The 22,903-nt window shown below is 49.4% G+C and overlaps 1 protein-coding gene across 7 annotated transcripts in view; it reads right to left on the bottom strand.

Moving 5' to 3' along the window:
- Window positions 1-7,058: 7,058 nt before the first annotated feature.
- LOC135553156 (arf-GAP with Rho-GAP domain, ANK repeat and PH domain-containing protein 1-like) overlaps window positions 7,059-22,903 on the bottom strand; it is a 106,534-nt gene continuing 90,689 nt past the window's right edge. For 2 of the 7 annotated variants that reach the window (XM_064985306.1, XM_064985313.1), the window contains 8 exons: window positions 19,578-19,691; window positions 19,071-19,214; window positions 18,841-18,925; window positions 17,652-17,711; window positions 15,098-15,161; window positions 14,332-14,490; window positions 8,375-8,409; window positions 7,059-8,295 (listed from right to left, as the gene is read on the bottom strand). In XM_064985306.1, coding sequence (XP_064841378.1) covers window positions 8,392-8,409; window positions 14,332-14,490; window positions 15,098-15,161; window positions 17,652-17,711; window positions 18,841-18,925; window positions 19,071-19,214; window positions 19,578-19,691 — 644 coding nt within the window. In that variant the 3' untranslated portion in view covers window positions 7,059-8,295; window positions 8,375-8,391. The remainder of the gene's footprint in view (window positions 8,296-8,374; window positions 8,410-14,331; window positions 14,491-15,097; window positions 15,162-17,651; window positions 17,712-18,840; window positions 18,926-19,070; window positions 19,215-19,577; window positions 19,692-22,903) is intronic. The other 5 variants (XM_064985307.1, XM_064985309.1, XM_064985310.1 and 2 more) reach the window with 5 other exon arrangements.

Below are 22,903 nucleotides of genomic sequence, written 5' to 3'. Positions count from 1 at the left end.
TTCCACCAGCATCATGCAGGGTGGTATGCTAATGATTAAAGACAAAAGTGAAAATAAATATGGGTTGTATTTAAATGGTGTTTGTTCTTTTCATGTGGCAACAGTTCATAAACATTACTGTTGTGGTATTTCACCTATGATCATACATTTGGCAGGAAGTTAGGAAGTGCAGCTCAGTTTCCACATGATGTGGGCCTACGTGGTCTTTTTCAACAGCAAGGCTATGCTCACTGAGTCTGTGTACATAGTCAACACCTTAATTCTCTTGTCAAGTATTCTGCCACTGTGTACTCTCTGTTTAGGGCCAAATAGTGTTCCAGTTTTCAACCTTCCACAAGAAAGCCATCACCTACAGAGAAATTAACCTAGAGAAGAGTCCCCTAAGCAAGTTGGCCTTGGGGCTCTGTTCACAAACAGAGCCTCAGGACTGAAACACAATTAGTCCAAAACAAAAGATTTCTCTGTAGGTGATGGCTTTTATGGAAGGTTTGGGAATCGCTTCCTTTTAGGTGGTAGTAGAATTTAACGGCTCTTTTCTGGATTTTGATCATTAGTGGGTATCGGCCTTATTCTGCTCTGCATGCAGAAGATCTAGTTGCTGCTGTAGGTCCTCCCTGGTTGGGACAGGAGCACCAGATCATTAGCAAACAGTAGACATTTGACTTCAGATTCTAGTAGGGTGAGGCCGGGTGCTGCTGAATATTCTTGTGCCCTCGCTAATTCGTAATTATATGTTGAGGGTGGGGCTTAAACTGCATCCCTGTCTCAACCCCCGGCCCTGTGGAAAGAAATGTTTGTTTTGTGCCCATTTTAACCGCACGCACACCTGTTTGTGTACATGGATTGTGCTTTTCCCCCCAACACCACTTTACATCAGTTTGTATAGCAGACCCTCATGCCAAATTGAGTCAAAAGATTTTGAAATCAACATGCGAAGACTTTGCCTTTGTTTGTCAAGGGTGAACACGTGGTCTGTGGTACGGTAATTTGGTAAAAAGCCAATTTCACATTTGCTCACTACATTGTTTTCACAGAGGAAAAAGTATGATTCTGCTGTTAGGAAAATTCCTCTGTATTATCAAGGTTGCTGTTGACGCAGATCTCCGAAAGTTATTTTTGGTGTCAAATTTGTCTCAACTTTCGTGGATTGTTTCTCTACATGTATTCGCTCTGGTTATAATTTAAGGCTAAAGTGGTGCATCATTCCTCTTCTCGCTGATACGTGTGCGCGCGCACACACACACACACACACACACACGATTGTCGTGCATTCATGCGTGTGACACATCATAGGGTCTCTCAGCAGGAGGAAAGAGACGGTCATGACTCACACTAAAAAACACCTGCTAATTGAATAAACTGAAATCTTCTCCATCAGGGTGAGACAATAAGAGAAACACAGAGGGAGAGTAAGCGTTAGGGAGAAGAGAGGTGACACGGAGTCTTTTACCCCAGCAGAGGAACACTAATGAGAGAGCAGACTGGCCTGCATGATCCAGTTGGTGTATGATATATAGGTGGGGAGACCAGCATTAGTCTTGTCTACCAACCGTGTATCTACACATAGTTTGGGCCGTTTATCTGCTAAAGGAGAGAACACCTACAAGTTCCTAGAGCCTGTCAGTTGGAGCAATGATTACTGTCAGTACATGCTAGTCACACGCACAAACACATGCTTCCGTCAGAGAGAGGCAGGCTGACCTTCAGTCAGAGAGAGGCAGGCTGACCTTCAGTCAGAGAGAGGCAGGCTGACCTTCAGTCAGAGAGAGGCAGGCTGACCTTCAGTCAGAGAGAGGCAGGCTGACCTTCAGTCAGAGAGAGGCAGGCTGACCTTCAGTCAGAGAGAGGCAGACTGACCTTCAGTCAGAGAGAGGCAGACTGACCTTCAGAGAGAGGCAGACTGACCTTCAGTCAGAGAGAGGCAGACTGACCTTCAGTCAGAGAGAGGCAGACTGACCTTCAGTCAGAGAGAGGCAGACTGATCTTCAGCATCTTTAGCATGACTCATCTCTCATTAGACCTGTCAGAGAGAGGCAGACTGACCTTCAGTCAGAGAGGCAGGCTGACCTTCAGTCAGATGACTCATCTCTCCTCGGCCCTCTCCTTCACTCCACTCTCTCTTTCCTCTTCATCACATGTACAGTACATTTACATGTGTTATTTTAGCAGATGCTTTTATTCAGAGCGACTTGCAGTAAGTGAGGGGGGAAAAATCCTTGTCAGTGCTATTAAGGATAAGTGTTAGTGCAACACAAACGAATGAGTCCGGTCCACTGAACCATTCAGTTACACACAGGCAGAGTGGAACTTAACAAGCTGTTCCCTCTAACCCCAGAAAGTGAAAATGACTTCTCTCACCTCTCCTTTAGTGCCTGCTGAAAGGATCAGTTACACAACCCGGAGCAAAGTGAGTCTGCAGATAAAGTGGAGAGCTGGAGGAGAGGGTTGCCATGGGGATAGCTTTCTGAAGAGCTCTTTCTGAAGAGCTGTAATTGGTGATGGGTGGGTGGCGGGGTCAGTCAGACAACCTGGCGAGACACGACTCACACTTAGCGAGACATGACTCACACGGGTCTTTGAATCAGTCAGTTTTGGCCGGTCTACAGTGTCCTCTGTGCCCATCTCTACTCCCACCCCCGTCTCTTCATTCTCTGCTGAAGCAGAATGGCTCATCGCTAGGTAGGACAAGGTGTTTTAATCAGAGCTATTGAAGGTGTTATTTTCTCCAGCTGAGACATGATACTGTACTGTGTTTGTTCTGCTTTATGGACATGATCAGCCTGGAACAGATTAACCCATCTCTGGAACAGACACACTGTAGGTTAACCCATCTCTGGAACAGGTTAACCCATCTCTGGAACAGGTTAACATCTTGGTTAACCCATCTCTGGTTAACCCATCTCTGGAACAGACACTTGGTAGGTTAACCCATCTGTGGAACAGACACACTGTAGAACAGACACACTGTAGGTTAACCCATCTCTGGAACAGACACACTGTTTACCCATCTCTGGTTAACCCATCTCTCTGGAACAGGTTTACCCATCTCTGGAACAGGTTTACCCATCTCTGGAACAGACACTTGGTAGGTTAACCCATCTCTGGAACAGGTTAACCCATCTCTGGAACAAGTTAACCCATCTCTGGAACAGGTTTACCCATTTCTGGAACAGAAACTTGGTAGGTTAACCCATCTCTGGAACAGGTTAACCCATCTCTGGAACAGGTTAACCCATCTCTGGAACAGGTTAACCCATCTCTGGAACAGGTTAACCCATCTCTGGAACAGGTTTAACCCATCTCTGGAACCCATCTCTGGAACAGGTTAACCCATCTCTGGAACAGATTAACCCATCTCTGGAACAGGTTAACCCATCTCTGGAACAGACACATCTGTAGGTTAACCCATCTCTGGAACAGACACAACTGTTAACCCATCTCTGGTTAACCCATCTCTGGAACAGAACCCATCTGTACAGACACACTGTTAACCCATCTCTGGAACAGGTTAACCAATCTCTGGAACAGACACTTGGTAGGTTAACCCATCTCTGGAACAGACCCATCTCTGGAACAAGTTAACCCATCTCTGGAACAGACACTTGGTAGGTTAACCCATCTCTGGAACAGACACTTGTAGGTTAACCCATCTCTGGAACAGACACACCCATCTCTGGAACAGACACTTGGTAGGTTAACCCATCTCTGGAACAGACACACTGTAGGTTAACCCATCTCTGGAACAGACACACTGTAGGTTAACCCATCTGGAACAGACACACTGTAGGTTAACCCATCTCTGGAACAGACACTTAACCCATCTCTGGAACAGACACTTGGTAGGTTAACCCATCTCTGGAACAGACACACTGTAGGTTAACCCATCTCTGGAACAGAACCCATCTCTGTAACGGTTAACCCATCTCTGGAACAGACACTTGTTTAACCCATCTCTGGAACAGGTTAAACCATCTCTGGAACAGTTTAACCCATCTCTGGAACAGGTTAACCCATCTCTGGAACAGGTTAACCCATCTCTGGAACAGGTTAACATCTTGGAACAGGTTAACCCATCTCTGGAACAGACACATTGTAGGTTAACCCATCTCTGGAACAGGGAACAGACACTTGGTTAACCCATCTCTGGAACAGGTTAACCCACCAAGTTAACATCTCTGGAACAGGTTTAACCCATCTCTGGAACAGGTTAACCCATCTCTGGAACAGGTTTAACCCATCTCTGGAACAGGTTTACCCATCTCTGGAACAGACACACTGTAGGTTAACCCATCTCTGGAACAGGTTAACCCATCTCTGTAGGTTAACCCATCTCTGGAACAGACACACTGTTAACCCATCTCTGGAACAGGTTAACCCGTCTCTGAACAGGTTAACCCATCTCTGGAACAGGTTAACCCATCTCTGGAATAGGTTAACCCATCTCTGGAACAGACACACTGTAGGTTAACCCATCTCTGTTAGACACACTGTAGGTTAACCCATCTCTGGAATAGGTTAACCCATCTCTGGAACAGACACACTGTAAGTTAACCCATCTCTGGAACAGGTTTAACCCATCTCTGGAACAGGTTTAACCCATCTCTGGAACAGGTTAACCAATCTCTGGAATAGGTTAACCCATCTCTGGAACAGACACACTGTAGGTTAACCCATCTCTGGAACAGAACACTTGGAACAGGTTAACCCATCTCTGGTTAACCCATCTCTGGAACAGGTTAACCCATCTCTGGAACAGGTTAACCCATCTCTGGAATAGGTTAACTCTCTGGAACAGACACACTGGTTAACCCATCTCTGGAACAGGTTAACCCATCTCTGGAACAGGTTTAACCCATCTCTGGAACAGGGTTTAACCCATCTCTGGAACAGACTCTGGACAGGTTAACTGTAATAGGTTAACCCATCTCTGGAACAGGTTAACCCATCTCTGGAACAGACACTTGGTTAACCCATCTCTGGAACAGACACTTGGTACTGGTTAACCCATCTCTGGACACTGTAGGTTAACCCATCTCTGGAACAGACACACTGGATCTCTGGAACAGGTTAACCCATCTCTGGAACAGACACAGTGTAGGTTAACCCATCTCTGGAACAGGTTAACCCATCTCTGGGTTAACCCATCTCTGGAACAGGTTAACCCATCTCTGGAAATGGTTAACCCATCTCTGGAAATGAACCCATCTCTGCATCATTTGAACTGGTAGTTGTCTGGATTACAAGTTGATGTGTAGATCAGTGAGTCAGTGCAGGGCCTTGGTCAGGTCCATCAACAGAGGGTTCTGAGCTTTAATCTTCCATGATGATTTCAATTGACCAACGTTGGTCTTCCAACCTGACAGCACTACAGCTGGTGCTCCATGGCTGTACACAGAGGAGCTACACAGGGAAATGTCACGACTAGACACTTGCATACACAGACACGGACACACTAAGACTACACACACATACACACTGATGCAGGCCTGCTGGTTCTCCTGTGTGTGCCTGTGGTGCAGGGTGACCCGTTTGTGTCGGCTCGGCTCAGGACGACGAGAGGAGAGCTGGTGGAACACACACCTCTGCAGGCTTCATTTTGCGGCTGAGGAGTGACATTGCCAAGAAAGCCACAGGACTTGGGAACAGCACAATGTGTGTGAGAGAGAGACAGTGCATGAGTGTCACAGCTTTATGAATGTCAAATAAAAAGCATGTCTGTTAAATGTGTCCGAGACAGAATGCTGAATGACTAACGTGACGGAGTAGAACTACAGGTCAGCATCTACCTTTACATTGGAGTCATTTAGCAGACTCTCTCATCCAGAGACTTACAGTAGTGAGTCATTTAGCAGACTCTCTTATCCAGAGACTTACAGTAGTGAGTCATTTAGCAGACTCTCTTATCCAGAGACTTACAGTAGTGAGTCATTTAGCAGACTCTCTCATCCAGAGACTTACAGTAGTGAGTCATTTAGCAGACTCTCTTATCCAGACTTACAGTAGTGAGTCATTTAGCAGACTCTCTCATCCAGAGACTTACAGTAGTTAGTCATTTAGCAGACTCTCTTATCCAGAGACTTACAGTAGTGAGTCATTTAGCAGACTCTCATCCAGAGACTTACAGTAGTGAGTCATTTAGCAGACTCTCTCATCCAGAGACTTACAATAGTGAGTCATTTAGCAGACTCTCTCATCCAGAGACTTACAGTAGTGAGTCATTTAGCAGACTCTCTCATCCAGAGACTTACAGTAGTGAGTCATTTAGCAGACTCTCTCATCCAGAGACTTACAGTAGTGAGTCATTTAGCAGACACTTATCCAGAGAGACTTACAGTAGTGAGTCATTTAGCAGACACTTATCCAGAGACTTACAGTAGTGAGTCATTTAGCAGACTCTTATCCAGAGAGACTTACAGTAGTGAGTCATTTAGCAGACTCTCTTATCCAGAGACTTACAGTAGGGAGTCATTTAGCAGACTCTCTTGTCCAGAGACTTACAGTAGGGAGTCATTTAGCAGACTCTCTTGTTTTATACTGTTCAACATACCTACCATGGGTAGATGGGCACTATGGAAACAGTTGGGTTGTCATTCAGAGAATAGATGACCGCGGGTAGATGGGCACTATGGAAACAGTTGGGTTGTCATTCAGAGAACAGATGGCCGCGGGTAGATGGGCACTATGGAAACAGTTGGGTTGTCATTCAGAGAACAGATGACCGCGGGTAGAGGGGCACTATGGAAACAGTTGGGTTGTCATTCAGAGAACAGATGACCACGGGTAGTTGGGTACTATGGAAACAGTTGGGTTGTCATTCAGAGAACAGATGACCACGGGTAGTTGGGCACTATGGAAACAGTTGGGTTGTCATTCAGAGAACAGATGACCATGGGTAGATGGGCACTATGGAAACAGTTGGGTTGTCATTCAGAGAACAGATGACCACGGGTAGATGGGCACTATGGAAACAGTTGGGTTGTCATTCAGAGAACAGACGCAGAGGAAACAATGGAATGGCTGTCGTGTCAGAGGGTGCTACATATTTTCACACACACAGATCCAAATAACATTGACTTTATTTATTGAAATTCATACCTACAGTTACCATCTGAACAACTGCAGAATTTACAAAAGTTACTTTCACTTAGATACAGTTATAAGACAGAGGCAGGTTAAAGCTGTCATGTTACATTTAATATGATGATTGAGAGTGTTAGGTTCACATTCATGAGAATACACCACTTGTGCGTGTTGTTGCGTCCCCAGAAAAGTAGACCATTTTCTGACCAGTCAGTCAGTTGTGAAACCAGACTCATCACTGTGCTCATTGAAACAGAATGTGAGCTCAGGAGAACAGGTTGGTTAACCACACGGTCAGGTGTTTAATAATGCTCTCCTTACGGACCCCTCCACATGTCATCACTGAGTTAGGAATGTAGTTCTGACTGAAACATTTATTAAAGTGTACAGAGTAGCAGACAGGAAGGACACCACAGTCTTAGACAAATGGTAAACATAGTGAGCACTTCTTTTCTTGTCCAAAAACAGTTATGAGGGTCTGTGTGTGTGTGTGTGTGTGTGTGTGTGTGTGTGTGTGTGTGTGTGTGTGTATATACAGGTTTGGCCTAGAGTTGGGAGTAATGACGTCACTACATAAATCAACTTGGACACGTCTCTATGGCTCCCTCTTGACTAGTGGAACCAACTTAAATGTTGAATAATGGTCATGGTTGTCCCCCTTATGTTCATATGCTGCTCCCTCTGCTGGAGAAATAAATAATTACACAAGTCTAGAAAACAGGGAAGGAGAACACTGGGGAGTGGGGTGAACACTTTATAGATGGGGGAGTCTCAGAGAGGTGTAGATGAGGGGGAGAGTTAAAAACAGGGAGATCGACATGTTTAGAGGAAGGGATAGAGTTATTATGGGATATATGGGGACACTGAAGGCTGGATTGCCAGTGAAGATCATTCCATTATCTCCCACCTGTCACAGGTTCTCCAGGCCTCTCAGAGAGACAAAGTCTGTACTGTCAGGCTGCTCCAGTAACCGTCTGTAGGTCTGTCCCTCCCTCAGTCTATACCAGGAACGTCTTCCAGGCCCTCCATGTATCCCAGGGTGCACTGCAGTTGTAAAAGGCACTCTGGTAACAGTCTCTCTCTCCTCATGACACACCTGCTTCCCCTGCTTAGAGGTCCAGTTTATAGGCACAGGTGTGTGTGTGTGTGGGGGGGGAGGGGCATTACTGGAATGTTCTGAAGAGTTTGTGGGTTCTATAGCTAGTGGTCTCTCCCCTATGAAACACACACGGATGATTAGATAACCACACACGCACTCTTACACATGAACAAACATTAGATAATGATGTCTCACCTTGTCTGGCCCCATTATCAGACATCTCTAAAGAGCTGAGAGACAGAGTGATATAGAGAGAGAGGTGGGGGTGGAGGGTGAGAGAGAGGAGCGAGGGGGTGGGGGGTAAGAGCGGGGGGTGGAGGGTGAGCGAAGGGGGTGGAGGGAGGGTGAGAGAGAGGAGCGAGGGGGGGTGGAGGGGGACAGAGAGAGGGGGCGGGTGAGAGAGGAGCGAGGGGGGGGTGGAGGGTGAGAGAGAGGGGGAGGGAGAGAGAGGGAGGTGAAGAGAGAGAGAGGGGGAGGTGAAGAGAGAGAGAGAGAGGGGGAGGGGGTAAGAGGAGAGAGAGAGAGAGAGAGAGAGGGGGGTATAGGGAGAGAGAGGGGGGTAGAGAGAGGGGGTATAGGGAGAGAGAGGGGGGGTATAGGGAGAGAGAGGGGGGGGTATAGGGAGAGAGAGGGGGGTATAGGGAGAGAGAGAGGGGGTATAGGGAGAGAGAGAGGGGGTATAGGGAGAGAGAGGGGGTGGAAGGAGAGAGAGAGAGGGGGTGGCGGGGGAGAGAGAATGGGGGTGGAGGGAGAGGGAGAGGGAGAGAGGGAGTGGAGGGAAAGAGAGAGAGGGGGAGTGGAGTGAGGGAGAGAGGGGTGGAGGGGGAGGGAGGGGGTGGAGTAAGAGAGAGAGCGGGGGGGTGAAGAGAGAGAGAGGGGGGGTATAGGAAGAGAGAGAGGGGGGATAGGTAGAGAGAGAGGGGGGTATAGGTAGAGAGAGGGGGGGTGGCAGGAGGGAGAGAGAGAGTAGAGGGAGGGAGAGTAGAGGGAAGGAGAGAGAGAGGGGGAGGGGGGAGGGAGGGAGAGATTCATTTATTCAGACTGGCTGACATGAACTCTGTCAAGTGTAATGGTGAGTGCTAACAGCTATGTCACACACAGTCAGTGTTATATATGGATTCACCAACCTGTTTGCCATCAGCCAGGTCACAGCGAGACACAGACACAGAGCGAGACACAGACACAGAGCGAGACACAGACACACAGCGAGACACAGACACACAGCGAGACACAGACACACAGCGAGACACAGACACACAGCGAGACACAGCAAGAAAGTGAGACACAGCGAGACACACAGCGAGACACAGACACACAGCGAGACACAGACACACAGCGAGACACAGACACACAGCGAGACACAGACACACAGCAAGACACAGACACACAGTAAGACAGACACAGACAGCGAGACACAGCAAGACAGCGAGACACAGCAAGACAGCGAGACACAGCGAGACAGCGAGACACAGCGAGACACAGCGAGACAGCGAGACACAGCAAGACAGCGAGACACAGCAAGACAGCGAGACACAGCAAGACAGCGAGACACAGCGAGACACAGCAAGACAGCGAGACACAGCAAGACAGCGAGACACAGCGAGACAGCGAGACACAGCAAGACAGCGAGACACAGCGAGACACAGCAAGACAGCGAGACACAGCGAGACACAGCGAGACAGCGAGACACAGCAAGACAGCGAGACAGCGAGACACAGCGAGACAGCGAGACACAGCGAGACACAGCAAGACAGCGAGACACAGCGAGACACAGCGAGACACAGCGAGACACAGCGAGACACAGCGAGACAGCGAGACACAGCAAGACAGCGAGACACAGCAAGACAGCGAGACACAGCAAGACAGCGAGACACAGCAAGACAGCGAGACACAGCAAGACAGCGAGACACAGCGAGACACAGCAAGACAGCGAGACACAGCAAGACACAGCGAGACACAGCGAGACACAGCAAGACACAGCAAGACAGCGAGACACAGCGAGACACAGCAAGACAGCGAGACACAGCAAGACAGCGAGACACAGCAAGACAGCGAGACACAGCAAGACAGCGAGACACAGCAAGACACAGCGAGACACAGCAAGACAGCGAGACACAGCAAGACAGCGAGACACAGCAAGACAGCGAGACACAGCAAGACACAGCGAGACACAGCAAGACAGCGAGACACAGCAAGACACAGCAAGACAGCGAGACACAGCGAGACACAGCAAGACAGCGAGACACAGCGAGACACAGCAAGACAGCGAGACACAGACATACAGCAAGACAGACACACAGCAAGACACAGAGACAGCAAGACACAGCCACGCACAGAGACAGCAACACACAGACACAGCAGGAGAGACACAGCGAGACACAGGCACAGCGAGACACAGCAAGATACAGAGACAGCAAGACACAGAGACAGCGAGACACAGCGAGACACAGAGACAGCAAGACACAGAGACAGCAAGACACAGAGACAGCAAGACACAGAGACAGCAAGACACAGAGACAGCAAGACACAGAGACAGCAAGACACAGACACACAGCAAGACACAGAGACACAGCGAGACAGCAAGACAGAGACACACAGCAAGACACAGACACACAATAAGACAGCGAGACAGCGAGACACAGTGAGACAGCGAGACAGCGAGACAGCGAGACACAGTGAGACAGCGAGACACAGTGAGACAGCGAGACACAGTGAGACAGCGAGACACAGAGACACAGCAAGACAGAGACACAGAGACACAGCAAGACACAGAGACACAGCAAGCCTACACACAATTGCACAGGGTCAGAGGGGTACGTAGAAAACATTATAAACTGGGTGGTTTGAGCCCTGAATGTTGATTGGCTGACAGCCGTGGTATATTAGACCGTATACCATGGCTATGACAAAACATTTATTTGTGCTCCTCTAATTACGTTGGTAACCAGTTATAATAGGGGTTTGTGATATATGACCAATGTACCACAGCTAAGGGTACATTAGTGTAGTGCCTAAGAACAGCCTTTTGCTGTGATATATTGGCCATATAACACAGCCCCTCGTGCCTTATTGCTTAAATGTATGATCACTATATCCAGAACACACACACACCTGATGAAAAAAAAAGCTCCATGAATTACCCCTCCCTCCCTCCCTCCATCCATCTCCCTCCCCCTCCCTAACTCTCTCTCCCGCTCTCTCTCTCTCCCGCTCTCTCTCTCTCTCCCGCTCTCTCCCGCTCTCTCCCGCTCTCTCTCTCTCCCGCTCTCTCTCTCTCCCTCTCTCTCTCTCTCTCCTCTCTCTCTCTCCCCGCTCTCTCTCTCTCTCTCTCTCTCCCGCTCTCTCTCTCCCCGCTCTCTCCCGCTCTCTCTCTCTCTCTCCCCGCTCTCTCTCTCTCTCTCTCTCTCTCCCGCTCGCTCTCTCTCGCTCTCTCTCTCTCCCCGCTCTCTCTCTCTCTCCCGCTCTCTCTCTCTCGCTCTCTCTCTCCCGCTCTCTCCCGCTCTCTCCCCCGCTCTCTCTCCGCTCTCTCCCCCGCTCTCTCCCCGCTCTCTCTCCGCTCTCTCCCCGCTCTCTCTCCCTCTCTCTCTCCCGCTCTCTCTCTCTCCCGCTCTCTCTCTCTCTCCCGCTCTCTCTCTCTCTCCCGCTCTCTCCCCGCTCTCCCCGCTCTCTCCCGCTCTCTCTCCCGCTCTCTCTCCCGCTCTCTCTCCCGCTCTCTCTCCTGCTCTCCCTCTTGAATAAGGGTTTCAAATTTAGGAAAATTATACTCTGTGGTTGCAAAGCCTTTCCTCTAGGTTTTCCTGTCTACCCATCTCAATGGCAAGGCTATGCTCAATGAGCCTGCACTTTGTCAAGGTTTTGATCAGTAACCATGGTCAAATAGTTAGCACGGTGTACTGTCGATTTAGGGCCAGATAGCACTGCATTTCGCTTTGTGTTTGTGCTTGTGTGTCCCAATAAGCAATATAGTTTTGTTTTGACTGTGCTGTAATTTGGTTTATCCTGATTGATTGGATGTTCTGGTCCTGAGGCTTCAGTGTGTTAGTAGAACAGGTTAGTGAACTCAGCCCCAGGACCAGCTGGATGAGGGGACTGAGGCTTCAGTGTGTTAGTAGAACAGGTGTGTGAACTCAGCCCCAGGACCAGCTGGATGAGGGGACTGAGGCTTCAGTGTGTTAGTAGAACAGGTTTGTGAACTCAGCCCCAGGACCAGTTGGATGAGGGGACTGAGGCTTCAGTGTGTTAGTAGAACAGGTTTGTGAACTCAGCCCCAGGACCAGTTGGATGAGGGGACTGAGGCTTCAATGTGTTAGTAGAACAGGTGTGTGAACTCAGCCCCAGGACCAGCTGGATGAGGGGACTGAGGCTTCAGTGTGTTAGTAGAACAGGTTTGTGAACTCAGCCCCAGGACCAGCTGGATGAGGGGACTCTTTTCTTTGCTCAGCTCTTGGCATTGCAGGGCTTGGTAATGATATGAGAGGGGGTCACTGCATTTTAGATGTTTCCAAAACTTAATTGCTCTTTTTTGAGTTTATTATTATTTGTGGATATTGGCCTAATTCTGCCCTGCATGCATTGTTTGTAGTTTTCCTCTGGACATGTAGGATAATCTTACAGAACTCTGCATGCAGGGTTTCAATGGGGTGTTTGTCCCATTTGATGAAATCTTGTTTTGCAAGTGGACCCCACACCTCCCTGCCATAAAGTGCAATTGGGTCAATGACATATTCAATTCGTTTTAGCCAAATTTTAATAGGTATTTCAATTTGAATTTGCTTTTGAATTTTGTACCAATTGAGAACTTTGGTCTAATTCCCTGAGATCTGGATCTTCTCTGTAAAATCATTATTTTTGTGTTTTTGGGGTTTACTGCCAGGGCCCAGGTCTGGTACTACTGCTCTAGCAGGTCCAGGCTCTGCTGTAGGCCATGTGCTGTGGGTGACAGCAGGCATAGGTCATCTGCTAAGAGTAGGCATTTATCTGAATTGTGGAGACTAACACCAGGGGCTAAGGATATTTCTAGAATAGTGGCCAATTCATTAATGTAAATATTGAAGAGTGCATGTTTGCCAAATAGAATCAAATGCTTATTGCAAGTCGATAAAGCAAGCGTATATTTTGGTATTATTTTGGTAGACATGCTTATCTACCAGGGTGTGTAGGGTGGAAATATGATCAGTTGTGAGATGTTTTGGTATTATTTTGGTAGACATGTTTATCTACCAGGGTGTGTAGGGTGGAAATATAATCAGTTGTCCGATGTTTTGGTATTATTTTGGTAGACATGTTTATCTACCAGGGTGTGTAGGGTGGAAATATAATCAGTTGTCCGATGTTTTGGTATTATTTTGGTAGACATGTTTATCTACCAGGGTGTGTAGGGTGGAAATATAATCAGTTGTCCGATGTTTTGGTATTATTTTGGTAGACATGTTTATCAATGTTTATAATCAGTTGTCCGATGTTTTGGTATTATTTTGGTAGACATGTTTATCTACCAGGGTGTGTAGGGTGGAAATATAATCAGTTGTCCGATGTTTTGGTATTATTTTGGTAGACATGTTTATCTACCAGGGTGTGTAGGTGGAAATATAATCAGTTGTCCGATGTTTTGGTATTATTTTGGTAGACATGTTTATCTACCAGGGTGTGTAGGGTGGAAATATAATCAGCCATGTGATGTTTTGGTATAAATCCTATTTGGCTTTTACTCAAGACATTGTGCTTATTAAGGAAGTTTAGAAGTCTTACATTTATCATACTACAGAAAACCTTCTCCAGGTTACTGTTCACACAAATGCCTCTGTAATTGTTAGGGTCAAATCTGTCTCTGTTCTTAAAGACTGGGGTTATGAGTCCTTGATTCCAGATGTCAGGGACATAACCTACACTCAGGATCAAATGAAACAGTTTTAATATAGCCAATTGGAATCTCTCTCTCTCTGTGTAGGGGTTGCGATAAGCGTAATCAGGGTTAATCAGAGTTCAGAGGTTATCCATCCTGACCACAGGGTCAACTCCACCCCCCTCCTGACCACACACACACTGCATCATGGGACTCAGGACAGGGCTGGGGGGAGGGGCTGTGTCAGCATGGAGGTCTCTGATAGGCCCACAACCTTGGATTGGCCCCAGTGATTGGAGGATTGACTCACGCCAAGCGGGTCGGCGGTGAAAGCTGCAACGCTGTTCCTCATCTCATTCTCGCTGCCGCGCAACGGAATCAATGCCACGTTACCATGACGCGTATCCACCGGCAACGCACGGGTCACACGTGTTTGTGCTGCATCCACTGGCCACACGTTACCATCATACTGAGAGGGGGAGAGAGGGAGAAAGAAGAGGGATAGAGAGAGGCGGGAGAGAGAGGGTGAGAGAGGGGGGAGAGAGGGAGAAAGAAGAGGGATAGAGAGAGGCGGGAGAGAGAGGGTGAGAGAGGGGGGAGAGAGGGGGAAAGAAGAGGGATAGAGAGGGAGAGGAGAGGGATAGAGAGAGCGGGAGAGAGAGGGGAGAATGAGAAAGTAGGGGGGATAGAGAGAGAGAAAGGATAGATAAGGAGAGAAGGATAGAGAATTGAGAGAGAGAGGGGGATAAAGAGAGGGGGATAGAGAATTGAGAGAGAGAGAGGGATAGAGAGAGAGTGATAGAGAGGAGGATATAGAGAGTGATGATAGAGAAAGAGGGATAGAGAGGGGAATAGAGAGAGAGAGAGGGATAGAGAGGGAGAGAAAGCGATAAAATTGAGAGGGGGGGATAGAGAGGGAGAGAGAGAGAGAGAGAGAGAGAGAGAGAGAGAGAGAGAGAGAGAGAGAGAGAGAGAGAGAGAGAGAGAGAGAGAGAGAGAGAGAGAGAGAGAGAGGGTGAATCAGAACAGGAAATCATAATAACCAGTGTGACAGACAGTAGTATGTGTCCTCTCACCTGGACATTGAGGAAGGTGGAGAACCACTCCCTCATCTCTGTCTGAGTGTCACAACACAGATACCTACAGGGAGGATGGAAAGAGAGAGGGGAGAGGAGAAAGAGAGAGAGAGGAGGGAGATAGAGAGGAAGGAGGGAGAGAGAGGAGGGAGAGAGAGGAGAAGCAGAGAGGAGGGAGAGAGAGTAGAGAGATTAACCTCAAGAAGAGTCCCAGAGTCCCCGAGTCTCCGTTCACAAACACAAACAGACCCCACAGAGCCCCAGGACAGCAACACAGACCCAACCACATCATGAGAAAACAGAAAGATAATTACTTGATGCTTTGGAAATAATTAACAAGAAAACAGAGGAAACTAGAATGCTATTTGGCCCTAAACAGAGAGTACACAGAGACAGAATACCTGACCACTGTGACTGACCCAAACTTAAGAAAAGCTTTGACTATATACAGACTCAGTGAGAATAGCCTTGCTATTTAGAAATGCCGCGTAGGCAGACATGGCTCTCAAGAGAAGACAGGCTATGTGCTCACTGCCCACAAAATGAGGTGGAAACTGAGCTGCACTTCCTAACCTCCTGCCCAATGTATGACCATATTAGAGACACGTATTTCCCTCAGATTACACAGATCTACAAAGATTTTAAAAAACAAACCCAATTTTGATTAACTCCCAAATCTACTGGGTGAAATTCCACAGTGTGCCATCACAGCAGCAATATTTGTGACCTGTTTCCACAAGAAAAGGGCAACCAGTGAAGAACAAACACCATCTAAATACAACCCATATTGATGCTTATTTATTAGAGAAGAGGGAGAGAGTGAGACAGAGACTTAGGTAAGTAGGCCTAGTGCACAATCCCATCCCCCAACCTCCCTATCTCACACACTGCCTGGTGAAAGTCCCCTGGGCGTCAACACAGAGTGAGTCCTAATTTAAACGAGTCAGTGATTAGAGTCGAGAGCGTTTCACACCTCAGCGATGATGTCACCAGACCCACACTGAGTCACACCCTCAACAAGTCCACTTTCTCTATCAGATAAACTACACAACATTGACACAGCCATGAAGTTACGACACAGACAGCTCTGTACATCACGTTGGCTGCTAGGGATGGAGTGTTCTACACTTCCACTGAATCAATTAAATGCTTTGGGTGTGGAAGGGGGCATTTGGTGAGTAAATGTCCAGAGAACAGAGCCTGGATAGCAGCTAAAGCACCACTGAGAAGGGATGAACAGGCTACGGGTTCAGGAGAAGGGAGAAGGGATGAACAGGCTACGGGTTCAGGAGAAGGGATGAACAGGCTACGGGTTCAGGAGAAGGGATGAACAGGCTACGGGTTCAGGAGGAAGGGATGAACAGGCTACGGGTTCAGGGAGAAGGGATGAACAGGCTACGGGTTCAGGAGAAGGGATGAACAGGCTACGGGTTCAGGAGAAGGGATGAACAGGCTACGGGTTCAGGAGAAGGGATGAACAGGCTACGGGTTCAGGAGAAGGGATGAACAGGCTACGGGTTCAGGAGAAGGGATGAACAGGCTACGGGTTCAGGAGAAGGGATGAACAGGCTACGGGTTCAGGAGAAGGGATGAACAGGCTACGGGTTCAGGAGAAGGGATGAACAGGCTACGGGTTCAGGAGAAGGGATGAACAGGCTACGGGTTCAGGAGAAGGGATGAACAGGCTACGGGTTCAGGAGAAGGGATGAACACGCTTAGGGTTCAGGAGAAGGTGGGCAGATGTGGTGGGGAAAATAGGAAAGGAGAGCAATATGGCTATGGGGGCAGTTGTGGTAGAGCAAGGAAGGGGGAACGGGCTAGGGTGAGACTGCGATTGAGGTCGCCGAGGGCGTGCTGGAGAATGAAATGGGAGTTCAATAGGAGAGGGAGTGTAATGGAAAATTAAGCAAAGTAGCGAGGAGGAAGAGGAAGAATTTAAGGGGGGAATGAAGGTTCTAATTCTAACAGGAAGGTAGAGATTGATAAATCAGTTGAGGACAAACAGAAGTAGAAATTGATAAATCAGTTGAGGACAAACAGGTTGCAGAGAGGGTGGAGTTTTCTTCTGGGGATGACAGCTAGGAATCGGATGCGTCACAACAAAATAGCGAGAGAAATGGGATGGAACGGAGGTATGGGATTGAAAAGGATATGCAGGATTATAATGTAACATGTGTTATTTCCTGAAAGTTAATGGTTTATTGAATCAGCAAAGTTTCTGATATCCAAAATAACGGGTGGAGGTTTGACAAAGCCCAGAAATTGCTAGACTGAAGAAAGTGGTCACGAGAGTGACAAGTGAGGTCAAGTCTGCCAAGCTAATATGAGTAGGAAGCACAAGATAGACATGGGACATGGTCAGGATGTAAGGTGTGTTTTTACAGGATGAGTCAAAGCCAGAATAAAAAGTGGATTTTGAGTTCTTCTCGTCTGTGAAAGATCTCCCATTGCAGACCCCTAGTCACCTGGTGTGTGTAGCTCAGTAGGCCTCCAGATATACTGGACATACTGCACTAGCATACACAGACAGAGGGACACACATTCAGGGACTCACCATTGCTGCTTCTCTGGTTTCTCCTGTTTTTCACTTTTATAGATCACGGTCAGACCCCAACTACATAGAGAGAAAGATAGGAAACATTACAGTCAGACCCCAACTACATAGAGAGAGAGATAGGAAACATTACAGTCAGACCCCAACTACATAGAGAGAGAGAAACATCACGATAGAAAACATTACAGTCAGACCCCAACTACATAGAGAGAGAGAGATAGAAAACATTAGGAAACATCAGTCAGACCCCAACTACATAGAGAGAGAGAGATAGAAAACATTACAGTCAGACCCCAACTACATAGAGAGAGAGAGATAGGAAACATTACAGTCAGACCCCAACTACATAGAGAGAGAGAGAAACATAGAAAACATTACAGTCAGACCCCAACTACATAGAGAGAGAGAGAGAAAACATTACAGAAAAACATTACAGTCAGACCCCAACTACATAGAGAGAGATAAGAAAACATTACAGTCAGACCCCAACTACATAGAGAGAGAGAAACATAAGAAACATTACAGTCAGACTCCAACTACAGAGAGAGATAGAGGTGTTCTGACCAGGCAGGAGGAGAGGACAGAGAGGTGTTCTGACCAGGCAGGAGGAGAGGACAGAGAGAGTGTTCTGACCAGGCGGGAGGAGAGGACAGAGAGGTGTTCTGACCAGGCGGGAGGAGAGGACAGAGAGGTGTTCTGACCAGGCAGGAGGAGAGGACAGAGAGGTGTTCTGACCAGGCAGGAGGAGAGGACAGAGAGAGGTGTTCTGACCAGGCAGGAGGAGAGGACAGAGAGGTGTTCTGACCAGGCAGGAGGAGAGGACAGAGAGGTGTTCTGACCAGGCAGGAGGAGAGGACAGAGAGGTGTTCTGACCAGGCAGGAGGAGAGGACAGAGAGGTGTTCTGACCAGGCAGGAGGAGAGGACAGAGAGGTGTTCTGACCAGGCAGGAGGAGAGGACAGAGAGGTGTTCTGACCAGGCAGGAGGAGAGGACAGAGAGGTGTTCTGACCAGGCAGGAGGAGAGGACAGAGAGGTGTTCTGACCAGGCAGGAGGAGAGGACAGGAGAGGACAGAGAGGTGTTCTGACCAGGCAGGAGGAGAGGACAGAGAGGTGTTCTGACCAGGCAGGAGGAGAGGACAGAGAGGTGTTCTGACCAGGCAGGAGGAGAGGACAGAGAGGTGTTCTGACCAGGTGGGTGGTCGTAGTTTCTTCTTGATGCCTAGATAGACCCTCAGATTCTTCACCTGCCATTCCCTCTCTGGACGATTACTCCAGGCAGGAGGAGAGGACAGAGAGGTACAGGGAAACAAAACAGACAGATTAGCTCTGTCTGTGTCTGTGTGTGTGTGTGTGGACGATTACTCTGTGTGTGTGTGTGTGTGTGTGTGTGTGTGTGTGTGTGTGTGTGTGTCTTACCCGCACTTCCTTGTACATCCTGAGGGAGACAGTGTTTAGGATGAAGTAGCGGTCGTGGAAGCTGCCGGTGTTCAGTCCCAATCCCAGAATGCTCCTCTCCTCCCGGAACTTCACCATCCCGTGCTTGGACACATCCACTTTACTGGCTATGGGGGACGGATCGTACCAAATCAGAAACACTATAGGGGTAATAGTAGAGCTGAGAAGTCAATTCAATTGTGTGTTAACAGCCTGATCACTAGAAACAAACTTAGATTCCAGACATTTGAAAAGGTCCTGAGAACGTGGATATGTGCTCACAATAAAATAAAATACAACATCCACCCAGAAATGGGAGTGAACTGGTGCTGCTCAGAACACTGCACCTACAGCAATGCTCTAGCAAGCCATAAGCCCAACCTTAACCACACAGAACTAATGATAAAAACTGTTCATCTGAGTTGTTTCTGTTTTAACCCGGTAACCACATGTATGTGTGTGCGTTAGCGTGTGTGTTGGTGTGTGTGTACCCAGGTAGACCAGTATGGCCTCCATGGCCAGGTTCTTTTTGACCAGCAGGTGGGAGTCGGTACCCAGAGAGTGTAGGATGGGTAACACACGCTCCAGGTGATGCAACGGACGCTCTGAGTGAGTGAGTGAGAGTGAGAGGAGAGTGAGAGAGACAAACAGAACAGAGCTTCAACAGCAGCATCACTTCCATCCCATACCTCTGTCCCCTTCCTCTCCATCCCATCCCACCTCTGTCCCCTTCCTCTCCATCCCATACCTCTGTCCCCTTCCTCTCCTTCCCATACCTCTGTCCCCTTCCTCTCCATCCCATACCTCTGTCCCCTTCCTCTCCATCCCATACCTCTGTCCCCTCCCCTTCCTCTCCATACCTCTGTCCCCTTCCTCTCCATCCCATACCTCTGTCCCCTTCCTCTCCATCCCATACCTCTGTCCCCTTCCTCTCCTTCCCCCATACCTCTGTCCCCTTCCTCTCCTTCCCATACCTCTGTCCTCTTCCCATACCTCTGTCCCCTTCCTCTCCATCCCATACCTCTGTCCCCTTCCTCTCCTCCATCCCTGTCCCCTTCCTCTCCTTCCCACCTCTGTCCCCTTCCCATACCTCTGTCCCCTTCCTCTCCCCCTTCCCTCCTTCCCATACCTCTGTCCCCTTCCTCTCCTTCCCCCTTACCTCTGTCCCCTTCCTCTCCTTCCCATACCTCTGTCCCCTTCCTCTCCTTCCCCCTTCCTCTCCACCTCTGTCCCCTTCCTCTCCATCCCATACCTCTGTCCCCTTCCTCTCCATCCCTGTCCTCTGTCCCCTTCCTCTCCTTCCCCATACCTCTGTCCCCTTGCTCTCCATCCCATACCTCTGTCCCCTTCCTCTCCATCCCATACCTCTTCCCCTTACCTCTGTCCCATACCTTCCCCTCTCCCTTCCCATACCTCTGTCCCCTTCCCATACCTCTGTCCCCTTCCTCTCCATCCCATACCTCTGTCCCCTTCCTCTCCATCCCATACCTCTGTCCCCTTCCTCTCCATCCCATACCTCTGTCCCCTTCCTGTCCCCTTCCTCTCCTTCCCATACCTCTGTCCCCTTCCTCTCCTTCCCATACCTCTGTCCCCTTCCTCTCCATCCCATACCTCTGTCCCCTACCTCTCCATCCCATACCTCTGTCCCCTTCCTCCCATCCATCCCATACCTCTGTCCCCTTCCTCTCCATCCCATACCTCTGTCCCCTTCCTCTCCATCCCATACCTCTGTCCCCTTCCTCTCCTTCCCATACCTCTGTCCCCTTCCTCTCCATCCCATACCTCTGTCCCCTTCCTCTCCTTCCCATACCTCTGTCCCCTTCCTCTCCTTCCCATACCTCTGTCCCCTTCCTCTCCTCTCCCCCTTCCTCTCCATCCCATACCTCTGTCCCCCTTCCATCCCATCCATCCCATACCTCTGTCCCCTTCCTCTCCATCCCATACCTCTGTCCCCTTCCTCTCCATCCCATACCTCTGTCCCCTTCCTCTCCATCCCATACCTCTGTCCCCTTCCTCTCCATCCCATACCTCTGTCCCCTTCCTCTCCTTCCCATACCTCTGTCCCCTTCCTGTCCCCTTCCTCTCCATCCCATACCTCCCATACCTGTCCCCTTCCTCTCCATCCCATACCTCTCCCCTCCCCCTTCCCATACCTCTGTCCCCTTCCTCCCCCATACCTCTGTCCCCTTCCTCTCCTTCCCATACCTCTGTCCCCTTCCCCATCCCACCTCTGTCCCCTTCCTCTCCTTCCCATACCTCTGTCCCCTTCCTCTCCTTCCCATACCTCTGTCCCCTTCCTCTCCCCTTCCCATACCTCTGTCCCCTTCCTCTCCATCCCATACCTCTGTCCCCTTCCTCTCCTTCCCATACCTCTGTCCCCTTCCCTCCATCCCATACCTCTGTCCCCTTCCTCTCTGTCCCCTTCCCATACCTCTGTCCCCTTCCTCTCCATCCCATACCTCTGTCCCCTTCCCTCTCCATCCCATACCTCTGTCCCCTTCCTCTCCATCCCATACCTCTGTCCCCTTCCTCTCCATCCCATACCTCTGTCCCCTTCCTCTCCATCCCATACCTCTGTCCCCTTCCTCTCCATCCCATACCTCTGTCCCCTTCCTCTCCATCCCATACCTCTGTCCCCTTCCTCTCCATCCCATACCTCTGTCCCCTTCCTCTCCATCCCATACCTCTGTCCCTTCCCATACCTCCTGTCCCTTCCTCTCCATCCCATACCTCTGTCCCCTTCCTCTCCATCCCATACCTCTGTCCCCTTCCTCCCATCCATCCCATACCTCTGTCCCCTTCCTCTCCATCCCATACCTCTGTCCCCTTCTGTCCCCTTCCTCTCCTTCCCATACCTCTGTCCCCTTCCTCTCCATCCCATACCTCTGTCCCCTTCCTCTCCATCCCATACCTCTGTCCCCTTCCTCTCCTTCCCATACCCATACCTCTGTCCCCTTCCTCTCCATCCCATACCTCTGTCCCCTTCCTCTCCATCCCATCCCCTTCCTCTCCATCCCACCTCTGTCCCCTTCCTCTCCATCCCATACCTCTGTCCCCTTCCTCTCCATCCCATACCTCTGTCCCCTTCCTCTCCATCCCATACCTCTGTCCCCTTCCTCTCCATCCCATACCTCTGTCCCCTTCCTCTCCATCCCATACCTCTGTCCCCTTCCTCTCCATCCCATACCTCTGTCCCCTTCCTCTCCATCCTCCTCTGTCCCCTTCCTCTCCATCCCATACCCTGTCCCCTTCCTCTCCATCCCATACCTCTGTCCCCTTCCTCTCCATCCCATACCTCTGTCCCCTTCCTCTCCTTCCCACCTCTGTCCCCCTCCTCCTCTGTCCCCTTCCTCTCCATCCCATCCTCTGATACCTCCCCTCTCCCATCCCATACCTCTGTCCCCTTCCTCTCCATCCCATACCTCTGTCCCCTTCCTCTCCATCCTATCCTCTGTCCCCTTCCTCTCCATCCCATACCTCTGTCCCCTCCTCCTGTCCCCTCCTCTCCATCCCATACCTCTGTCCCCTCCTCTCCATCCCATACCTCTGTCCCCTTCCTCTCCATCCCATACCTCTGTCCCCTTCCCACCTCTGTCCCCTTCCTCCTCCTTCCCCTTCCTCTCCTTCCCATACCTCTGTCCCCTTCCTCTCCATACCTCTGTCCCCTTCCTCTCTGTCCCATACCTCTGTCCCCTTCCTCTCCATCCTGACCTCTGTCCCCTTCCTCTCCATCCCATACCTCTGTCCCCTTCCTCTCCATCCCATACCTCTGTCCCCTTCCTCTCCATCCCATACCTCTGTCCCCTTCCTCTCCTTC

This window comes from Oncorhynchus masou, chromosome 13, assembly GCF_036934945.1.
Source record: "Oncorhynchus masou masou isolate Uvic2021 chromosome 13, UVic_Omas_1.1, whole genome shotgun sequence".
Taxonomy (NCBI): Eukaryota; Metazoa; Chordata; class Actinopteri; order Salmoniformes; family Salmonidae; genus Oncorhynchus; species Oncorhynchus masou.
Note: the sequence above shows the minus strand (reverse complement) of the source record. Positions and strands in the feature narration are given on the sequence as shown.